The following is a 20219-nucleotide window of genomic DNA, read 5'->3' as shown; positions in this document are numbered from 1 at the left end:
CAAACATCTCTAATGAACAGCACTAGTGGCAGTACATCACAAGAACAGAACAGCTTTCTAATTAGTCTATTACACAGGCTTTAGATCAAAGTAGAGCAAATTTTTATAAAAAGGATATGTTACCTCAAAAGGAAGTCACGAGGCAGATACAGAAGCAGTAATGCAGACTCTGCATTTTCAGCCTCTGCTATGCACACTAGATGGTCAAGCCAAGCTCTTGTGGATTTGAAATCTATGAATGTAGTTCCTATACCATGTAAGGCACTACTAATAAAAACTGAGACAGACACCCATTTGCTCCTCCCAGTATTCTCAAAATATGTAAGTTTTATGCTCTTGATGTATGCTTCTTTTTAAAATTTACTCTCCATAGGCTGTTGCAGAACTTACTCCCCACTGAGTTTGTACATAAACCATCTTTCAAGGGCATCTCCTAGGATGCAAGTTATACATCTTGCACAGGCCTTCTGCCAGAGGTTCAGTATCACCCCACAGACTGCTGACTCCATCAACTTCTAAACAGACTCGACAGGAGAGGAAGATGTGAGACACTGCACTGCAGATCAACAGCTCCCTCCCCACCAGGACCAACAGACCTGTTGTGTCACTGTAAATGGGAGAAGAATTTGGCTGTGTTCATTACCTGACTGTTGAGCCAGGAAAGAACACGCTGCCAGCTTCAATTCCCTGCAGTCTGCCAGCACCCCAAAAGAGAGACTGGAGCAGGGCAGCATCCCAAAGGCCTCTTTGTGGAGCATGATGACAACTGCTGTGCCCTCATCTGTCTGTTCCAGTCCCATCACAGCTCTCTGGTCAACAACCTGTGACCTTCAGTTTGTATCAACAGAAGTAGCATCTAGAATATCCCTTTCTCCTCACTAAGAAAAACCTTTCAAAATACAACAAAATAGCAAAATATGGGTTATCACTTTTTTTCTTTTTTTTGCCTGTGCATCTGTTAAAATGTGTGCAGCAAGCAAAACATACAAGTAAAAAAGAATAGAAAAATCCAAAAGAAATGTGTGAGAAAAAACAGGATTGTAGCCCTCAGAGATGGAGGAAAAATATTCAGTATATTCCAGTGTTTCCTGTTCAGTTTGCCATGAATGGAAATTTACACTGTGAACACAGTGTTGCTCACACACTGATATGCATTCTTCCTTAGACCTCAGGGATATGAAATACAATATGAAAAATTATTAAAGTCTTCAGGTCATCCAAATATAAACATCTTGCCTTTCAATACTGCCAAGTAAAAACCATGACCTATTAGGCTGGCATTTCCAGCTGAACTGGACATGAACTGGACTGCTTCTGCTTCATATTTCACAGATTTCTACATGAATTAACACTTACTGCTCAACAGCAAAAAAGCCCAAGAAATGCTCTGGGTCAGCAGATGCTTCTGTGAAATCCAGTCAGAAGACATCGTACTCAGACTGAATTAGGGAAGACATTCCTTTGTACATTGCTTGAAAAGAGTAAAACAAATGCTCCATGCTGGTGCTGTTACTATTGCTGTTATGTCTATTTTTGAAAGTTTAAAGGTCTTTCAGTATTACACTGAATTTAAGAGAAGATACATCTTCATCCCAGGTGCAAAATTAAGTATTTCCAAATGTTTGCAAGTGATGAAAAATGAAAAACACTATGAACATCTGTTCCTGATCGTGCTACAACAGGATTTAAAGATTTTTAAAGAGCCTTTGCTCAGTCTATGTAACTATTCGTACAAAATATATAAAAATAAAATATAAACATAAATAATAAATATAAAATAATAAGAAAATAAAATAAATATAAAAATGTATTTTTAATGGAAATATCAAATTTTATTTCTATAGAAGGCTTTACTCTCTGTACTACCTCTTTCCATAAATGCCAAATATTATTACTGCAGTTTCTGTAATTACTAGTTTGTTAGGGGACATATTTTGTAACATACAGGCCCAAGGAGGCCAGTAAGGCAAAGAAAAGGTGAATTCCAGAGACCCTCAATGTTTAAAGAAAATTGTCATCACATGCATAACAAACAGAAGATGATGCCAGAACATGATTTACATTCTTAGCTAATTCTACAGGTTCAAATGCCTCCAAGGTGTCTTTGCTAGGCAATTTTAATCAGCTAAAATTATACTACAGGGGGTGCAATCAATGTTGAACTTGAGGAGCAAGAGTCATTCTAAGAGGAACTGTGTTATTACAAAAGCTATGGGGAACAACCAAAGGAGTTCATGTGGTCGTTTTATGGATTTATTCCAAAGAATGAAACCAGGGCTGTGCTCTTCAACATCTGGCAAACATGCACTTGATTAACAAAAGCTGTTTGATGGACTTGGGCACCACCAGCTTGGGGATTTGGTGTCTTCACTGCTTGCTGAGCCTCTGGGGTATCCCTCTTTAAAGGTGTAAGCTGAGCCGTGGCCAGTGCTCTGACAAAACACCAAATCCTCATTCCTGGCTGATTAGTATTTCCAAACATCTAGAGAAAGGACTCAAGTCCACAAAGACAACATTCAGGCTTGATGCTCAAGTACGTGTTGGTTCCCTCCCAATTCCTGCAGTCAGTTCTAGAACAACTGCCAGTAATTTCCTCTCATCTTTAATGAAGCCTTTAGTGCATTTATTCCTTAATGCACTGGCTGGACTTCAATGCCAGATTGGCATTTTACTGTAAAATTTCATTTACCAGAGCATACATCAATCCTCTCTGGTTCATTACTCCAGACACTGGTACCACAGAGACTAAGAGCATGTGCTCAGCTTTATGCATTGAGCCAGAAGGGACAGGACACAGTAAATAAAGTCAAGCATTTGTGTTTGTCTTCTACAAAAGGCTGGACTTTTTTGTATGTACTATAAGCTGATGATTTAAATGACAATTTTTATATTGCTTCTCAAAAAATTAGCAAGTTCAAGCAACTCTGAGAGAATTATTCATAAAACCAAAGAGCAGGGAACAGAACGTGCACTTCACTTCTGCAGTATAATTAAGTGTAGTACCATTAAATATTAAAATACAGGAAAATGTTTTCACTGGTAATTAGTTATTTCAAAATCTGAGGGAAAACATTTTTTTTTTTTCATTTCTTCCTGCAGTAGGAGGAAAATAATCTCGTGCACTTCACTCAAGTTTAGTCATTCATTCTGACCCTTGCTAATATAGATGTGACCAATTCATTTGTAAAATATCTAACACTGGAGGGTTGCCAAAAAACCAGGAATGTAAAAAACATGTGCCAGCTGAACAAAGCAAGGTCAGCCTGTGTGAGCTCAGGAAAAAGCCAGGGTGAGAACTTGGAGCTCTTTGTATTTTCCTGACACATCAGGATTTGAGGACAGACCTGTGCTCTGCCAGAATGATTTGACCTAAATGGAAATGAGAAAAATGAAATTGAAAACTAATCTTGCTTCAAGAGGATAAAATACACTGAACTGAATGATCACCCAAGCCTTCTAGAATTAAAGGCTGAAACCATAGCGTGCTTTTGAATTCAATTTTGAAAACTCAGGTAGTGAAAAGATCTGAGGGGCCAGAAAGAAAAGCCCATGACACAACCACATACCAGAAGTATTCTAGGAGCAGTTTTAATTTCCATAAAACACTTCAGTTTAACAACACATCCAGAACAGAGACTAATTATTGTGGCTGAAGGTAGCAACAGCTTGAGCACTGAGAATTGCTGACAAATCAGCAGCCAGGGTACATCAAAAGGGCTCATGCCCAGGGTAATTCCTTTCCTAAGCCATGCAGAGGTCTCTTCACAGATGAGTCCACAAAAATGCCTGGTTGCCCACCATTTGTTTGCCAAAATCAAGCACAGGAATGTCCTACAAATAAATGCATTACAGTAGAATTATCTGGCTCTGCTTCAACAAGTTTATGCTGCAAATCCAAGCATTCCCAAATTCTGATGGAAAAGGCTCCTTCTCAACCAGCATTTTTCTTTTCTGCTCAGGATAGCAGTTTAAAAAACTGTAAGTTATCACACAAAAAAAGCACAGTGAGCATAACTGCAACCATTGGGAGGCCATCGTCTACTGAATCACACAACAGATATGGTTCTAGAAACAGAAAAAACCAAATACTTCAGAGGAGTGAACTGAGCTCACAAATGGAAAGTCATGAACTGCAGAATTAGATTCATTCTATCAATAATTTTCATTCAATCTATAACATAAAGAACAGTAATTTATAGGTTCTGATAGTCTCAGCTTTTTTCAAAGAAAAAATTCAGGACTTAAAAAACAGTATCAATTCCTCAAACATCAAAGCTATTAGGTATAAAATTTGGCTTTCAGCTGCTTCAGGTGCTTGTATGTCTGAAAAACGATCTGGTTTTCAAACCAGATCAGTTGCTGTAGTACCAGGCATCCCTCTCTCCTCAGAAACCTTTCCTTTTCTTGGCCCATGGGGGCACAATAAGAAAGGTCACGTGGAGGTAGCATTCTCCAAAGATGTTTGTTGTTAAACTTGCAGCTATGAAATACCACAAAAACTTCTCATGTCACATCTTTTGCAATGAAATGCAAGATGCAATATTTTGGTTTTGGCAGAGATGTTTTCTCAGTAAAAAGGCTGCACTGCACTTAACATTTTCCTTCTTTCCAGAAGTCTTCTCCAGTGCACCCATAAATACACATAAAATTGTGAAAGGACAAAAAAGGGAAAAAGACACCAAATATTTATTCTATTATGTGCTACAGAAGCTATTCTAAGCCTATTTGAAGTTTATAGATGGCTTCCACTGTTGGAGCATCATTATACACCTAGAAAGGGTTATACATCACAGATCTCTTGCGCTGAACATAAAGTATCCCCTTCCCTGTTTCATGCTATTCTTCACAATTAAATCACCAGATTGAAGAATCCTTTCTATCCATGAATTCTAGTACTTCCAAGTATTGTGTCTCTCAGTCTTTGTTCTTTCCTACAAACACTGCACTTTTGGTTTTTAACCTTCTCTCCCAAGAGATGTGTCCAAAAAATGCTGTTTTTCTCTGTACTCTTTGTAATTTATCAATACTTTTTAATGTTCTGGTACATGTTGAACATACCTCAAGTGTGGTCTCTGGGAAAACATGAACATGGGCAATTTTATTTCCCAACAGCAAGAGGTGATTTGTAAAAAAAATAAAAGTTGCAACCACTCTTTGAATAAAGAATGATTCTTCCCAGCACTACAGAGCCTTCAGACACAAAAATCAAACACAAATAAATATTCCTTACACTGGTAATATACTTGCTGCTGTAATAAAACTATGCACCATACACATGCTGCAGAAATGAGTAACTGTCCTTATTAGACATCACTACCGTGCCTGGAGCACACAGCCTGGACTGGCTGCTTTCATACACCATTCTGCGTGGGAAATAAGCTAGCTAGCACAGAGAGAGCCCCACAGGCAATCCCATTCTGCTGCCACAGCTGCCTGCCACTGTGCACAGCTACATCTGTGTCTGCCCTGAGATTCTTGCCTTGATCCAGCTAATGAAGTTCCAAGTGAAGCATGAATATTGCACGTGCAACATGCAGTAACAAAAAATCACAGCAGAGATTTAGAAGTTCATTAAATGACTGGAGAATACTGTGCAGGAGTTAGAGAACTGCTGCTGAAGACTTCAGCAACACCATCAGTAAGTAGTTTCTACACATCTAATGCTTAAATGAATATTCTCCAAAAGACACTTTGTAGACACACAGACTAAACAGGAAAACAGTTTAAATCTCCCTTGTTCTACAGGGAACTCGTGAGAGGGAGATATTTTGACATTGCTTCTGCTTGTTCCCTGACTGTGGGTTTTTCCCATCTCTTCCTTTCAAATTAAATGACATGTTATGTATTTCTTCTGGCAGGCTGCTTTTAGCATTCTGCTGTGGTCTAACACACACAGCAGAGTTAAGCAATCGAAGGGCTCAATTCCCTCACACCACTGTGCAGCTCCTTGGAAATATTCTCCTGGTTTCAGCTCATTTCTACCTTCTCTGCTGTCCATAAAGGAGGAGCTGGGTATTTCCTGTCAATGCCTGGAGGTCTTGAGCCTCCCCTCTGCTTTGCACTCAGGATGAATGACACAGTGGAGGCACATCCCTTCTCTGTCCATAGAATGTGAGAGTGAAAAACTAATTTGTCCAAGGTGTTTATGAAGAGGACTAAAGACAGATGAAAGGAATCCCAGATTTGCTGACTCGCTTCTTTCAGTCTGCTCAGTCTGTGACATAACCTTCTTATGCTGCCTGCAGGCGTTTGGTTGGGTTTGTTTTTTCATTTAAAAGCTGAGACAAATGCTTCTATTACAAACAGTTAGAAAGGTGTCTGGATCAGTCACTTACAATGCCAAATCTCAGTTAGGATGGACTGCAAACTGGGGAGGCAGCAAGTACCTCCTGCTACAGTACACTTAAATTCAGAAGGCTCTGTGACCTCTTCTTAGGGCACTACCAGTATTGCCAGCACAGACCTTCAGCTACCACAACGAGAAATGCGTAGGAAAATCCAGAGCTCTACAATGCAAATATTGCTTTTGGTTTAGTCATAAACAGAAAACAGTCACAGAGAACACTCTTGTGATTCACTCATTTCCAAAGCAAACACAGATTTCCTATTTAAGTAACAGCAGATTTTTGGGGCCCTCAATTAAAATTACTTCCTTGAAGTGAAGCAGCCAAAGCTCAGAAATTATGGATTGCAAGTTCCTCCTCTAGTCCTTTTCTCCCCCTTGTGGGAAACCATTCTGTACAATGAAAAGAATTAGGGTCTCCTGTAAAAAACAGTGCATGACTGGACAACTAAAAATAGGAATGCAGGATGCCCAAAGCAAAATCTGGTGCTTAATAACTGTCTCTTGACTCTGTAAACCATCAGCTTCTTCCAGGGCAGTACCATACACCCTCTATATGTAAAATTCCTACTGTATTCAGTATTCAGGCTGCATTCACCAGCCCTTTGCAAGATTTGAAATGGGGAAAATGTGCCCAATCCACACAGGAGATATCTCTCAGTGCTGTTTGGTGGAAGCCTGCACCACCTTCCTGCCCCTGCAGGCAGCAATACTGTTCAAGGGAAGGAGCAAAGAATGCCTTCCAAGGCAGAATTTCAGTCTCAGCTTTCACACAACTTCCTTTGAATAGCCTTGATTCATTCCCTTATGAACTTCTGCATTCAGGTCAGCCCCTCTGGCTCCCTTTACTCAGACTAGTGCCTGGGCACCCCATGGCCTGCAGCCCCACCAGAGCAGCCCAGCTCCTTGTTGGCAGAAGGACCAAACCACATACAGGAAAGGCACAGTTCTGCAGCACAGTTTATCTAAAGCACAGCAGCCTTCATGGGTTACCTGGAGGTACAAACAACCCTCTGGTGTTAGCACATCACCCCAGGAAGTCTCCACTGGGCACACAGCAGATTATCTGCTCACATTTTGGTGTCCATGAGGCTTTTGTTATAGTCTGCATCAGGCAGATACAGGCATCCTTATCTGGCTTGTGCTTGGTTCCCCTCTGGGTGCCTTTGGTTCTCCTACTCCATCCTTAAGCCGGCTTGTAATCCGTGTGATTTCTCTGGCACTCATTCTGCACAGTCCAGTGGGGTTCAGCTCTCACATGGCATAGCAAATGCCACATCTTTGAGCTGGTTTTGTCTCAGGTGAATTCCTTTATTCAACCCTACATGGCTTCTCTGTTCCAGGCCAAACAATGGAATAGCAAGACACACACTCCTAGTTTCTGTTCCCATAACAACACCTCTACCAAATACTCTGAAAACCAGAGAAAACTCCCTTACATACCATGTCTGTGAGGGCACAGAATAACCACAAATTTTGTCTTATTCTTGGAATAGGATTATCCAGTGGGTTCAGAGAAGAGAGGGAGTCCATTTTTCTCCTATTTCCAACTACTCCTACCTCTAGTATTGAGCAGTCTCTCCCCCCAGTGATACTCTGAGGGTGAGGAGGCAGAGGGAACTAGATTTGTACTGAGGATGAGATCATCTAGGTGAAACCACCATTTCCCCACTCCTCTCCACCTCCAGTAACTAGTATTACTTTCCAGTTCAATTTACTGCAGCTCTCTTGGTCCAGGCCCATCAAAGCCTCAGGGTAAGAAAGAGATGCAGCTTTGCAGGATGCCAGCCTCCCCCCGAGGAGTGCAAGGAAGACTGGGAAAGAGGATATTCCTCTTGAGAACTCAGCTGGCTCCCAACAGCAGTCTATGAAAGACATGAGAGGCTGTGGGGCTCAGCCTCAGCTGAATTTAAAGACCTGCTGCAGCTGGCAGACATGCTGGATCTATTCACAGAGTAAAACAGTATTAACTACAGTTAATTAACACTGAACAGCATTAGGCAATGTATGGAAAGGTCAATTTTCAGAGATATTTAATTACTTAAACTGTGATTTTAGGGAATACAGAGATGTCTCAACAGGTGGCACACTGCAATATTTGAGCTCTGCTCTCAGATCCAAGTGCCAAATGGCACTTGCTGGCTGTGAAGGATCCTGGCTCAAAGTCAAAGAAAGTCTTCCCAACCACTTTGCAACAAAACTATCCAGTTGTTCCTCATTCAACTTCCAGTTCATTATGCCTGTCTGCTAGGCCCTTGATCTTTTTATCCAGCTAGCATGTGGCTTGAGCATCCTCATATGCTTTAATCTGTTTCCAGTATTTACTTTACTTCTACTGCCTGGAGATGGTGATGATAGAGAGGGACCCAGCAGTAAGGGGAAACTGCACAAAAAAAACCCAAAAAAACAAAGAAACACCTCACAAAACTCCTGTCATTTCAGTGAGAAGGAGATTTCTTTCTTCTGTTTGTTTCAAATCCCACATTGAATTATTTTAACAAAAAAGGATGATCAGCAAAGATAAATTTGGGAAGTTAGACTGCAAGTATCTATCTCTGACACAGCAGCACCACTGCTCACCTTGGGGACATCCAAGAAGCAGATGAATGCAAGAATACTTGCGTACATCTCTTGGAAGCTGAAGCAAGCCTCAGTAGCACACATGCATGACCATGTATTCCTCAACAATCTTCATAGACAACATGAAATTATAAGGCTGATAAACAAATTATCTTTCTTCCATTCCAGTTGTTTTTCCTCCCAATTTGCATTTGCTCTGAACAGGGATCTGATGAGGTACTACAATACCAAGCTGTTTCAGACATTTACTGTTTCCTTTCCACATAACTTTGCTGAGGACACAAGAGTGTTATCTTCATCCCCACTACACAGGAATGAAAGTGAACATGAAGCATTCACCACAACCTGTTCAACATCCTACATGGAGTCTGTCATAGAGTCAAGACTTGAGCCCACACATGTTATTTCCTAGTCTAATCCTCCCACACTTAAGTGCATTCAAAGAGCCAGTCTGTCGCTTATTTTCTCACACTCAACCTTATTGAAAAGTCACCTTGATTACACTCTGCTGTTCTAGTGTGACAGAGACCATCTCAGCATCTTCTTGCATGGTTTGACACAGGATATTTTCCATGGAAGGAGTTTTATTTTGGTTTTGGTTTTGTTTATTGGTGGGGTTTTTTTTGTTTTGTTTTTTTTTTTGTTTCCCAAATACAAGGTTTTTTGGGTTGAACAATTTTAAGAACAACTCCAGTTTTCATAGTTATGGAGGAAAATAAATAATCTGAAAAAATAACTGAGTATTACTCAAAAGATCTGTGACCCACTCAAACCACTCAACAAACCTTCTTTCTGAAAGTCTTTTGATACTGCAGAACATGGTTCCAAATTTCTTAACATCTAGATTTCAAAGCAACATTAATATAATGATACAGAGAAGTACCAAGCTTTCAGACAGACAAGTATCTGCAGAAAGAGAAAGGTCCTCAGACTCTACGTCCTACTGTAGAGTTGTGATAAGATTAAAAGGACAGGATTTATGCTGGTTTTGTTGTTATTTAAATCATCACGGATCCTTACCTCGAAATTCGAGCCCTCTGAGCTGAAAGGTGACCAGGCCATTTCCAATTTCGATCAAGTGCACAAAGGCATTTAAATAATCTGATGCCAGAATAAAACAGTCTCCTGTGTTGTAGTTTCCCCAGCGGCCCAGGATCAAATCTCCACAAAGAGACTCCTGCAGAGATCTTGTCAAATGCTCATAAAAAATGGAGTTCAGATTATTGTCGTCATTTCCTACAAACAGAGCAGCATACATTTGTAAAATAAAAAACTATACAAAACCATTCTCCATAAAATTTTATGTTCTTTTTCATTCCTGCTTAAATCTTCTTCCTCTAGCTAGATGATACCTTCCTGATACTTTATACAATCTACATTTCCTAGGTGGCCCTTCAATGAATCAGGTAAGTATGAACAATATTGTAAATAAAACATCACATTAGTGCTAGCACATATTTCAGACTCAATCAAATTACCTCCATGATTCACAACAGTAAGAATTTCTTGGCTCCACTAAAAGTCTCTGCAATGCTAAGTTAATGTCTACATACTATCTTAATCTAAAGAAACAAAAAATCATTATTACTTCAGAACATATGCCTAAATTTGAACCTTTTTAAATACTTTGGTCGCACAGCAACCAATAATTTTGTTGGGATTTTTTTTCTTTTAGTCCTCCAGGAATTTTTGCAAGGCTTTGTCCATGAAGAATATATGCTTGACATGAGAACTGCTTTCCTTTTCTGCAGTGAATCAGTGTCCCACCTTCAATACTCTCAAAATGCTGGTGCACAAATACATGTACAAACCAACATCTTGTAGGCGTATTTGTATGCATGGGAGTGTATGTGGATACAGGCTGTCATGCATTTTTATCTTTGTGCATATTTAGGAGGAGAGCTAACATGGAGGTGAAAAAACGCAGAAGATGAGGCTTGCAGAGGCTATGCCTTTCCTACAAATTCCTCCTTGATACCAGAGGAGGAGAGGGCCTGTAACTGCACTGCTTTTTGTGCCCTCAGCCATTACGCACCCAGCCCTGGTAGGTTTGTCCTTGTGTGCCCGTGTCCATGCAGACACACTCACCTGTGCACCTTCTGGAGTGTATTGGGTCAAAATATAAGCAAGTCAAAAAATAAGTCTTTTAAGCACATGCACTAAAGGAATGCTTTTCTTGAGCTACAGAGTTTAAAACATAATTCACTTATTAGCATATACAACAATGGTAAAAGTCATTGCTATCAGATGACAAAATGTCCTTGGGAAAAATCTTAGCTCCCTGCCTTAAATGTTAAATAATTAAAAAGCACCATTCATGCTTCAAACTACTAATACCTCTCTTGCCTTCTTGGACAGCCTGGATTTAATCAATTTCTGCTTGACGATGTGTATTTGTTCATGTTTATTTGTTCATGTTACTGATGTAATGGATAAGGATAAAAAGGGTATGAAGGGTAAACCAGCAATAATTAAAATGTAAATTTCTAACTCTACAATACAACCCCAGCCATCTATGTGGCGAGATAAAATTGCCCTCATAACACTAAAGTGAAAAAACCCATATATTCAACCTTGGCCTCTCTCACTGGGACCAGATTTTGGCACGTGACACTGGTATCAGCTCCCCTGCAAAAGGGGCCCTGTCCCACCAGGCACTGAAGAGTGCCAGCTGATGTAGCACATGTTCTCTGTGTCCACTGATGTGCCAAAAACTGCTCCCACTTCCCAGTCTCACAGGAACCACTCAGTGTGGCCAGGGAAGCTGCTTTGCATGGCCATGGTGCTCATTTAATACACTGACACCCAGCAGAACAGCCCACCATCTTTCCTACCTCTTCCTCTTGCAAGTTTCCCAACTTCCCTTCTATTCCCTCTCAAAAAGGTTACTCTCCAGGGAAGAGGAGACAGCAGGGGTACCACTAACTTGCTGCTTTTTCTCCAAAACCTTTCCCTGCCCTCAGCTGACCTCTGAGTCTAGCTAGGGTGCCTGCTGCATATTCCACACAAACTCCAGGGTTATGATTAACCAAGCAATCGGCAGCCCAGCAGCTCTCTGTCTGATCAGCTACACATAACTGAGGAGTGAATTTACTCATCGGGTCACACGACTTGAACTGGTGCTCTGCTACATTTAAAATGCTCTGGTTTGTACACACAACATTTAAACCCTTTGCATCTCTTCAGCTTCCCCAGCAAAGCCTCAGCAGTGTAAATATATCACATTCTGCAAATGAAGCAAGACACCCAAACTCCCAGGCCATACCTGCATCTTTTTCGATCTGAATTGCCAGTCTGGTGTTGGAATGGTCCGATCTTTTGGTGCTGGAAATAAAGACATGTTTACAGCCAATTCTTCTTTTTAAATAAACAATTCTCACAATAAACATTTTTTTTTTTTTTTTTTGTTTAACATGTCTCTTCATTTTGCATTTATATAATTAGGCAGTTCACACTAATCCATTCATCAGGCATACATAGCTATTTCAGGTCAGTATTGCTATTGATATTGTAACTTATCAGCACACTCTTTCTGCCCATTTCCCTTCTTGTGGGACACAGTCCATTCAGAATTTGGAATCTGACACAATGCTATGTACTTAACTGATTGAACTGGCTCCAGAAACAGATCAGCCAGGTGCCACCAAAACAACGAATAGAAAGAATATTTAATCAGTCTTTCTTTCCTTCTAAGCCTTAAGGGAAACAGCTGGACTCAAGAAGTTTTCTTTGGAAAAACAATAATACAAAAACACTTTACTTAGTTTCATACTTAGCTAGGCAGCAACAGGAGAGTCCTTGGCCATTCTTATTGCTTGAAAAAGAGTAAATTAGAGGGCCTTAGTTCATGCAGGCACTAACCCTGTCACCCTTATGAATGGCACATTCCCTATTCACTATTTTCACTGTAACTGTGGAATATAAACAACACAGGAAAAATGATTACAAAAGAGAAAGCAACTAAAAGGGTAGATTGGATTGAGCTTTTATTACTACCTGTAAGAAAAGATACTATTAAAGTTGTAAAATAAGGAATGAGTAAATCGCTGAGGGCCAGGATGTGTTAAACAGAAGAGAATGATTGCTGTGGTGAGCTGGGATATTCAACACCAAGTCCAAAGCACCTCCCAAGCACCCAGGGGTATTTGGGGTAAAAGTGGAACTCTGGCTAATAAAAATGCTATAGTAAACATCAATTTCCCTGAAATACTGCTCTGGCATGGGTATATAAGGATTTCAGGACACTTCATTGAGAATATTGCCTCAAAAGTTTCTCCTCAATCATTAGCCTTAACAGAAGACCTAGCTATTGTTGGAGCCCCAAGCACAGAAAATGTCCCTTTATCTGTGCTGACAGGCTCAGGTGCTCAAGAGAACACTGGGTTTAACTTAAGACCATGGAGAAGGCTTCTAAAACTGAGTAGAGAAACTGGGAATGTGAATGTGTGAGTTAAATAGAATTATATTAAGTCACTGGGTGAAAAATAGAGTTAAGAGTTTGAGATATAGTAGTGAATAAGAGACAAGATGGAGGTTCTTGGGCATTGGTTTGTCTTTGCCTTTCTTCCCTCTTCTTCATGGATTTTAGTAATATTGTGTGATTAAGTGAAAAAGTCCCCAGTGCAGAACATGGGGGTTTGGTTATTGGGTTAAAAGTAAAAATAAATTAGTTGGTATTTGATAATTGGATCGTTTATGCTTAAAAGACCCTGTGGACAGGGCCTGAAGTTGCCATTTGTAGCTTGTTAGATTAGTGTGTAGAAGAACTTACAATCTGTAAAAATGTAATATAGATAAGGTAAAATAAACATCCTCAGTCCAAATGTGAAAATCATCTCTCTGCTCATCAATCCTGATCCAGGGGAAAAGAATTGAACACTTTTACAGTTGGTGCCTCGTATGAGACACTTTTACATTTGGTGCCCCAGAGACTTTTACAATCTATCTAATATGTAAATATGATCTCTCATTCCTTGGAAAATAAGATTAAAGCAAAACCAGGAGAAAGCCCAAACAACAGCCAGCATAAGGTTACGTGTGACAGTGGCAAGGATCTCATCTGTATAAAGGCCTGCAAGCACAGGGGAGAAGAGCCACATCACCACCTCCCCTGGCATGGGATCCAAGGGAGACACCCAGGTGTGGCCCTCACCGAGTCCTTGGTGGAACTGCAGTGAGACTGGCACGGCTGGGTGGGACTGGCTGGGGTCTGGCTCATGGTGTGTGGAGCACAGCGCCCAGAGGAGATTTTGAACAGGCTGGAGATTGACCAGTCAGCCTCCACAGCCTGAATTTAACTACTCACTGTAAAAGACCTGCAGACGTGACCCAAGGAAGATGGCACCAAAGAGGGATCAGTTATAAGGGAGGCTTTCAAACAGCTTAAATAACACTGAAAAAGGATGGTATAAAGATAATGCTGTCTTTGAAACACAGCAGAGACTCAGTACCGCTTTCCAGGATTCTGTGTGTAAGCTGATGCTGAATCCAACTGGGAGAAGGATGCCACTGATGTGTTACAAAGTCTTTTCATCTACTCCCTACAGCCTCTCCAAAAAAGTTGTGGAAAGCTGACCAACAGAAACATTGCACACAGGTTTCTATGTAGCAGACAAAAGAGAAATAGATTTGCTTTAGTTCTAATTCCTACCAAAAGCAACTGATTCTTTTCCTTAAAAAGGCACATTCTCTACTTTGCAAAAAGTATGACTGAGAAAATAAGAGTCTTAATTAAAATTATTTGTAATTAATATTAGTATATTATCTACATAGATTAACATTTTATTTGAGCTATTATTTATCTTCCTGCTTCTGGTTGGCTCAGTTCATTGTAACTGCAATTATAATTTCCTAGTCAACAGAAAATGGCAATGGGGGAAGGGCCTTCTAAGCAGTTCAGAATATAAAGAATCATTTCTCTTTAAAAAGGTTGTCAGAATTCTTCCACCCTGATATATATCCACCTGCATATGCAAGAGTAAGCATAAACATTAGGTTGTGGAATTCAATCAATTTCCTATTCTCAGCAGAGAAGCACTGCTGATTTCCAAATGCCTATGTTTTAACATTATGAGACGCTTTATTAACTTTCAGTCCCTCTGAAATCAGTGTGGTAGTGTAAGGTAAAAGTTAATACTATTCTTTACCCCTGTTTTTTACCATTTCTGTTCTGGAGGCACATTGAGACCCATAAAATCAACCAATACTTCAGAAAATTCTAATCTATAATAAACAGGAATCCTTTTGCCCAGCATGCAGCTCTGGGTCTATTTCTTCCCCATCCCCCCCTTATTTTTTGCTTTGACAGAAAGATGCATGAAACAATCAGGGTAAATCACAAGTGCTTTGGGACACTGCAAGACGGATGATGCAGCCTGACTGGGAAAAAGGGAAGGAAATAGAACAGCTCTCACAAACAAAAAAAAACCCCAACAAAACAAAACCAGGCTCCATTAAGGCTTTGTTTAAGCAGCTAAAACATGGGCCTTGGGACATGAGACAAGAATTTACCTTTTCAGACAATACTAGAAAAACTCAAATCTTTATACAGCTATTATGAGGTATAATTTTATTTCATTTTTTTAAGACCAAGGGTAATATAGACAGTTTATAAAGTAAACTTCCGTGCTGAAATTCAGCTCAGTCAAATAAATGCCGTCAGGTAATCAATTCTGGATTTTAAAAGACTTCTACAATTATTAGTAACCAAAGCTGTGTTTGTATCTTCTTGAAGGCAATGGGAATTTGCATTGGATTAATCTATAATCCACTACACCTAACAATCAAACCAGCAACACCTTTACTTCTCAACCAGGACCTCTCACTGTGAACTTTTGGGATTAGTAGGTGATTTGGGCTTTCCTCCTGTGGCTTCTTACTTTATATTTGATTGTTACCATTCATCCAATGTGATAATTAACTCAGTAATTGAATTTCTTCCTGAATTGCATTATTCTATGCAAACCAAGTACAGTTCCTCCAGCAACTGCCCTAGAGAAAAAGTGACTGTGTTGGACTGTCTTCAGCTAAGTCCTCAGCAATTTAAAGCCAACATCCTGCTTAGTTCCTGAAATATCTATTTCATGCTCTTTTAATCCCCCATTTACATGGACACTGAGATAACTCACTGGTTTGTGTAGCACTGTTCATGCCACTAAAACTATTGCTTCCCTTTGCAAAAAAAAATAAGTAATTTCCTATCATCTTCCCAAACATACTGCCTGGAAAGATTTTCTTCTCCCACTTCAGTTTTCCAGTTTCCTTAGAAAGAGAGAAAAAAGGCTGAGGGGGATTAGGAGAGTCTGGAGAATACAGAGAGTATACTGAGAATCAGGTAAATTGAGGAAAATAAATAAATCATTGCTGTTTTGAGGCTAAATAAATCATTATTTCCAGAAGATCAAAATAAAATTCCAGCTGTTCTACCTGCCTTGCTGCTGCTGAGTTTTACCCCAAAACACAAATTCAAGATTTCCAGGATTCCTGCTGTGTAGAAGAGGATCTCTACTTTGAAAGAGAACAAACCAAAGAAAAGCAGTTTCCCTCTGGGAGATGCAGAGATGCCTTTCTAGGGTCAATCCAAAGTTTTTCTTTGTCTGTGTCCAATGAATTTTAATCCAGTCTTCGATGACATCTAACAGGCAAATTTAAAAGGGAGAAACTTTACTGTGCTGCAGCCCTATGATTATTCATGGGAATCTGGAAAAAAAATCTTCAGTATTTTCATGTGAATGCCTAATGCTGCTGGCTCTATAAACAAAGGCTTAGCATTAAAAACACAGTAGCAGTTGCCTACAATGTGAGGGAGGAGGAAAATGACACGGCAGAATAAGCAGGCACACATCGGTATTTGAAGGACACCAGAGGTAAAAACGATGGTATTAATTGGAAGGGGAAGGATACTGAAGTAGTTTTGAATCAATTTCATCTAAAAGACAGAATGATTTCAGTGTGGTTTTAACAGCCAAGGCTGACAGCCCCTTCATGTGTGACCCTGCCCAGGTTTTTCTGGGTGGCTGCATGGAAGAATCAAGTTGGGTTTAACTCACATGAAGAAAGAGGGATCTCTTAAAAATGAAAGCAATTTCTCCTTCCTGATCACTCACTCCTACTTTAATTTTTTTATGCTTTCTTCCTCCTCTCCTTCCCTGACTGGGCCATTGTTTCATCTAACAACAATAAAAAGTGGCTTTGATTGCACACTAGAAAACTGGGGGAGGGCTAAGCTATGAAAAGTCCCAGTTATTAAAAGACAGCACTGCTGAAGCATCCTTTTAAAACATAGAAAGGTCTTATTATCAATAATGCTTCCTGTTCTTAGAGTCTCTTTACTTCCTTAAAAAGGTTTTTATACCTGATTTTGAGGCTTCTTAGGTTTGTTTGGGTTTCTTTGTGGTTTGTTTTTTTAATGTTCGGAGGTTTGGGGTTGGGTTTTTTGTTGCTGATTTTGTTTAAGCGGGTGTTAAAACCACTGTCATCTGCTGAGATGACTCAGCATGTTTGTTTGGCATATTCCAACACCTGCCTGGAAGTTTCTGTACTTCTGCAGCAAGGGGGATGAAAATGTGAGGTGTGAACACAAGAACAAAAGCTGAGTGCCCAGACATAGGCTAGCTAGACAGCTCACCTAAGTGCCCTGACATTCAAAGATTTAGCTGGGGAATTCACCTCTTACTTGTAAGCCAGGTGATTTAAACATCTGTGTACTTTATTCACTAATGCTTTACTAAAATGTCATCACTGTTCCTGATTTTGTCTTATTTTTTTCCCCTTGTCAAAGTATGCTTTTTCTTTTAAAAGACATTTAATTATTGTCTTCAGATTATTTTTTACTACGCAATAGAAGAAGCTTTATAAGTGGAAAGATTATGCAACTGCACAGAGATTTTTTTCGTGTGCACTCTTGAGGATGTAAAAAAGGTCAGGATCCTGATGTTCGTCTAAGAATGAGGCTTCCCACAGGACTCTGCTTCACTGCTGGACCTCGCTGCTGCAGTTGAAAGAAATGCTTTTAATTTAAAAGCAACTGTGTTAATGACATTACACAAAACCAGGTATCTGGAACAGTACATATGAATGTTATTCTTCTGTTGTTCCCATCATGAGCCAACACAAACATTACAGGAAAGGTACTACACAGTGCCCAGCCCTGGGCAAAGAGCTCCTCAGGACTGATTCACCTGGGCTCTGCACTGATGGACCTTTGAGTGAAGCAGCAAAAGCCTGAGAAACTGCAAGGAGCTGGAGAGTAGAAATATCCTGATGTTTTCACCAGAGAGAGTGAGAACAGACAGGGGAAAAAAACAAAAACCAAAACAAATGTTGGGAACTGCTTCAGCAAATGAGGCCAAGATGTTTTTCTCCTCTACTCCACACAAAGAGAGAAACATTGTTTATACATCATAAAAGGAAGAAAGGATAACAAGGCATTTCAGAATTCATTCTTTATATTCTTTACTGGTGATAACAAAGTGTTTTCATGCTTTTTCAGTGTGCAATATTAAAATAGTATATATTTAAGATATTTTCTCACTTTTGGACTCAATGTGGCTGCTTAATAATAAAATTAGAAGGTAGAGATGGCAAGAAAGTATGAGGAAACACAAGACTAAGACAAAGACCTGTCTTCCAAAGAAAGCCTGTATCAGAAATACTAGTTTAGTTTACTACAGGGTTTTCTACATTTCTCACCAAAAGATGAAAGGAGGCAAAAGATAAGCTAACCAAGCCATTCCAGTGCTGCAAATGTGCAAATGCAGCATTAGTGACACTACACTGAAGAACAACAAAAATCTTACTGCTAATGTGCAGTTGGACAAAATCTAATCTAAAAGAGGGATAACTTTCAATACCTCTGGTTGTTTTGTTTTTTTTACTGCAAGGACTGCTGAGAATGTTATTAATTTACAGCATTCATCTTAGTATCCTCCACAGTACTCTTCAGACTGAAAACATCTCTGATATTTTGAGAGCAAACACTGCTAGTCAAAGGACTTTGGAAAAAAAAAAAATCCTACTAGCTTTCATCCAGTATTTACCTAGTCCCAACCAGCACAAAGTTCAGTTCACTGAGGCAATTCTCAGTGACAATGGTGACACAATTCTGCATTTTGCACTATCTCAGAAAGTAGAGATGGTTTACATTTTGCTCTTATAAGCACCAAGGCAAGCTGGGTCCAGCACATACCTTACTATATCAGGAGACAACCAAGACTCAAGCATGCTGTAGCATGAACTGTTCCCTGCTGCTATCTGTGCACAACGTGTCTTATCACCTCTGTTAGAATGGTTACACTTGCTGAACATCTCCTCCTGGATCTCAGCTTTACCAGTTTCCACATTTTGACAAAAGTGGCTTGAATAAGCATTTCCTTGAATGCAAGGTTCAGGTTTAGTACTCCAATCCTCAGGCTGCCCCTAAATGTTTGATTCAGTTAAATCCAACACAGGATATGATCTGCATTTTCCAAGTGAACGGATGAACACTTGCTGAGAACACTTATTCTTATGGAAATTCAGACAACTCATTTCATGGGGTTTCCGATATTCAACATGACAGAAATTTTATGAGTTAACTTGATCTCATTAGATTTACATAATTTGGAAGCTGATGATTAGATGAACAGCATTATAAATCTTTAGTGCAACTGTTTATCCACATATGCCTTTAAAACTTTATATGTGCCCTATTTCTGATTTCACAGACCCTTATTGTCTGTGTCGCTGCCTTCCTTTCCAAATATATATTTAAAAGCCCTTTCATCTATCATGGTCATGATTTCTTCTCCTTTGTAGTTCTGAGTTCCTGCTTGCCCATGTCTGTTGGGTTACCCACTCAGATATTTCATTGCATGCCTTTTCCTTTTTGCCCACCCACCCCTTTCCCTTTCCATTTATGCCACTTACTGTTTTGATCTCTACTTGTGCTCCTCCTGATCTCAGCATGCATTCCCTTTCTGATGTCTCCCTTCTGTCTTTACTCTGTCCTCTTAGAATGATTCAGTGAATTGGAGTTGTGAATGCATCTTTAACTCGGCAGGGAACTACAGAGCACTGAATCAGAATACATTCCCAATTAATTATCACACATATGGCTCCTATTCAATTAGCCTCAATTTGTTTTATTGACTGCCAGGGGCAAAAATTTGAGAAGAGATGTTACCAGTTAAAGAGATACTGCCAAACAGTTAAACTACATCTTTGAATTTTATATAGCCTCCCTTGAGCATAATACTCCAGGCAACTCAGAAAACACTATTTTTTAATACCAAACCTACCTGATTAAAGGTGCCTGGTT

The 20219-nt window shown here is 39.7% G+C and overlaps 2 protein-coding genes across 4 annotated transcripts in view; one reads left to right on the top strand and one right to left on the bottom strand.

Moving 5' to 3' along the window:
• Positions 1-1515, top strand: part of NTPCR (nucleoside-triphosphatase, cancer-related) — a 46574-nt gene extending 45059 nt beyond the window's left edge. The window contains exon 7 of the mRNA XM_086877812.1: positions 374-1515. The gene's annotated coding sequence lies outside the window, so the exon portion shown is untranslated. The remainder of the gene's footprint in view (positions 1-373) is intronic.
• PCNX2 (pecanex 2) overlaps positions 1-20219 on the bottom strand; it is a 149318-nt gene that overhangs the window by 27835 nt on the left and 101264 nt on the right. For all 3 annotated transcript variants that reach the window (XM_086877801.1, XM_086877802.1, XM_086877803.1), the window contains 2 exons: positions 12189-12247; positions 9944-10159 (listed from right to left, as the gene is read on the bottom strand). In XM_086877801.1, coding sequence (XP_086733927.1) covers positions 9944-10159; positions 12189-12247 — 275 coding nt within the window. The remainder of the gene's footprint in view (positions 1-9943; positions 10160-12188; positions 12248-20219) is intronic.

The sequence above is a fragment of the Cyanistes caeruleus genome, chromosome 2, assembly GCF_971803275.1.
Source record: "Cyanistes caeruleus chromosome 2, bCyaCae1.hap1.1, whole genome shotgun sequence".
NCBI lineage: Eukaryota > Metazoa > Chordata > Aves > Passeriformes > Paridae > Cyanistes > Cyanistes caeruleus.
The sequence above is the reverse complement of the archived record's forward strand: the minus strand, read 5'-3'. Positions and strand labels throughout refer to the sequence as shown.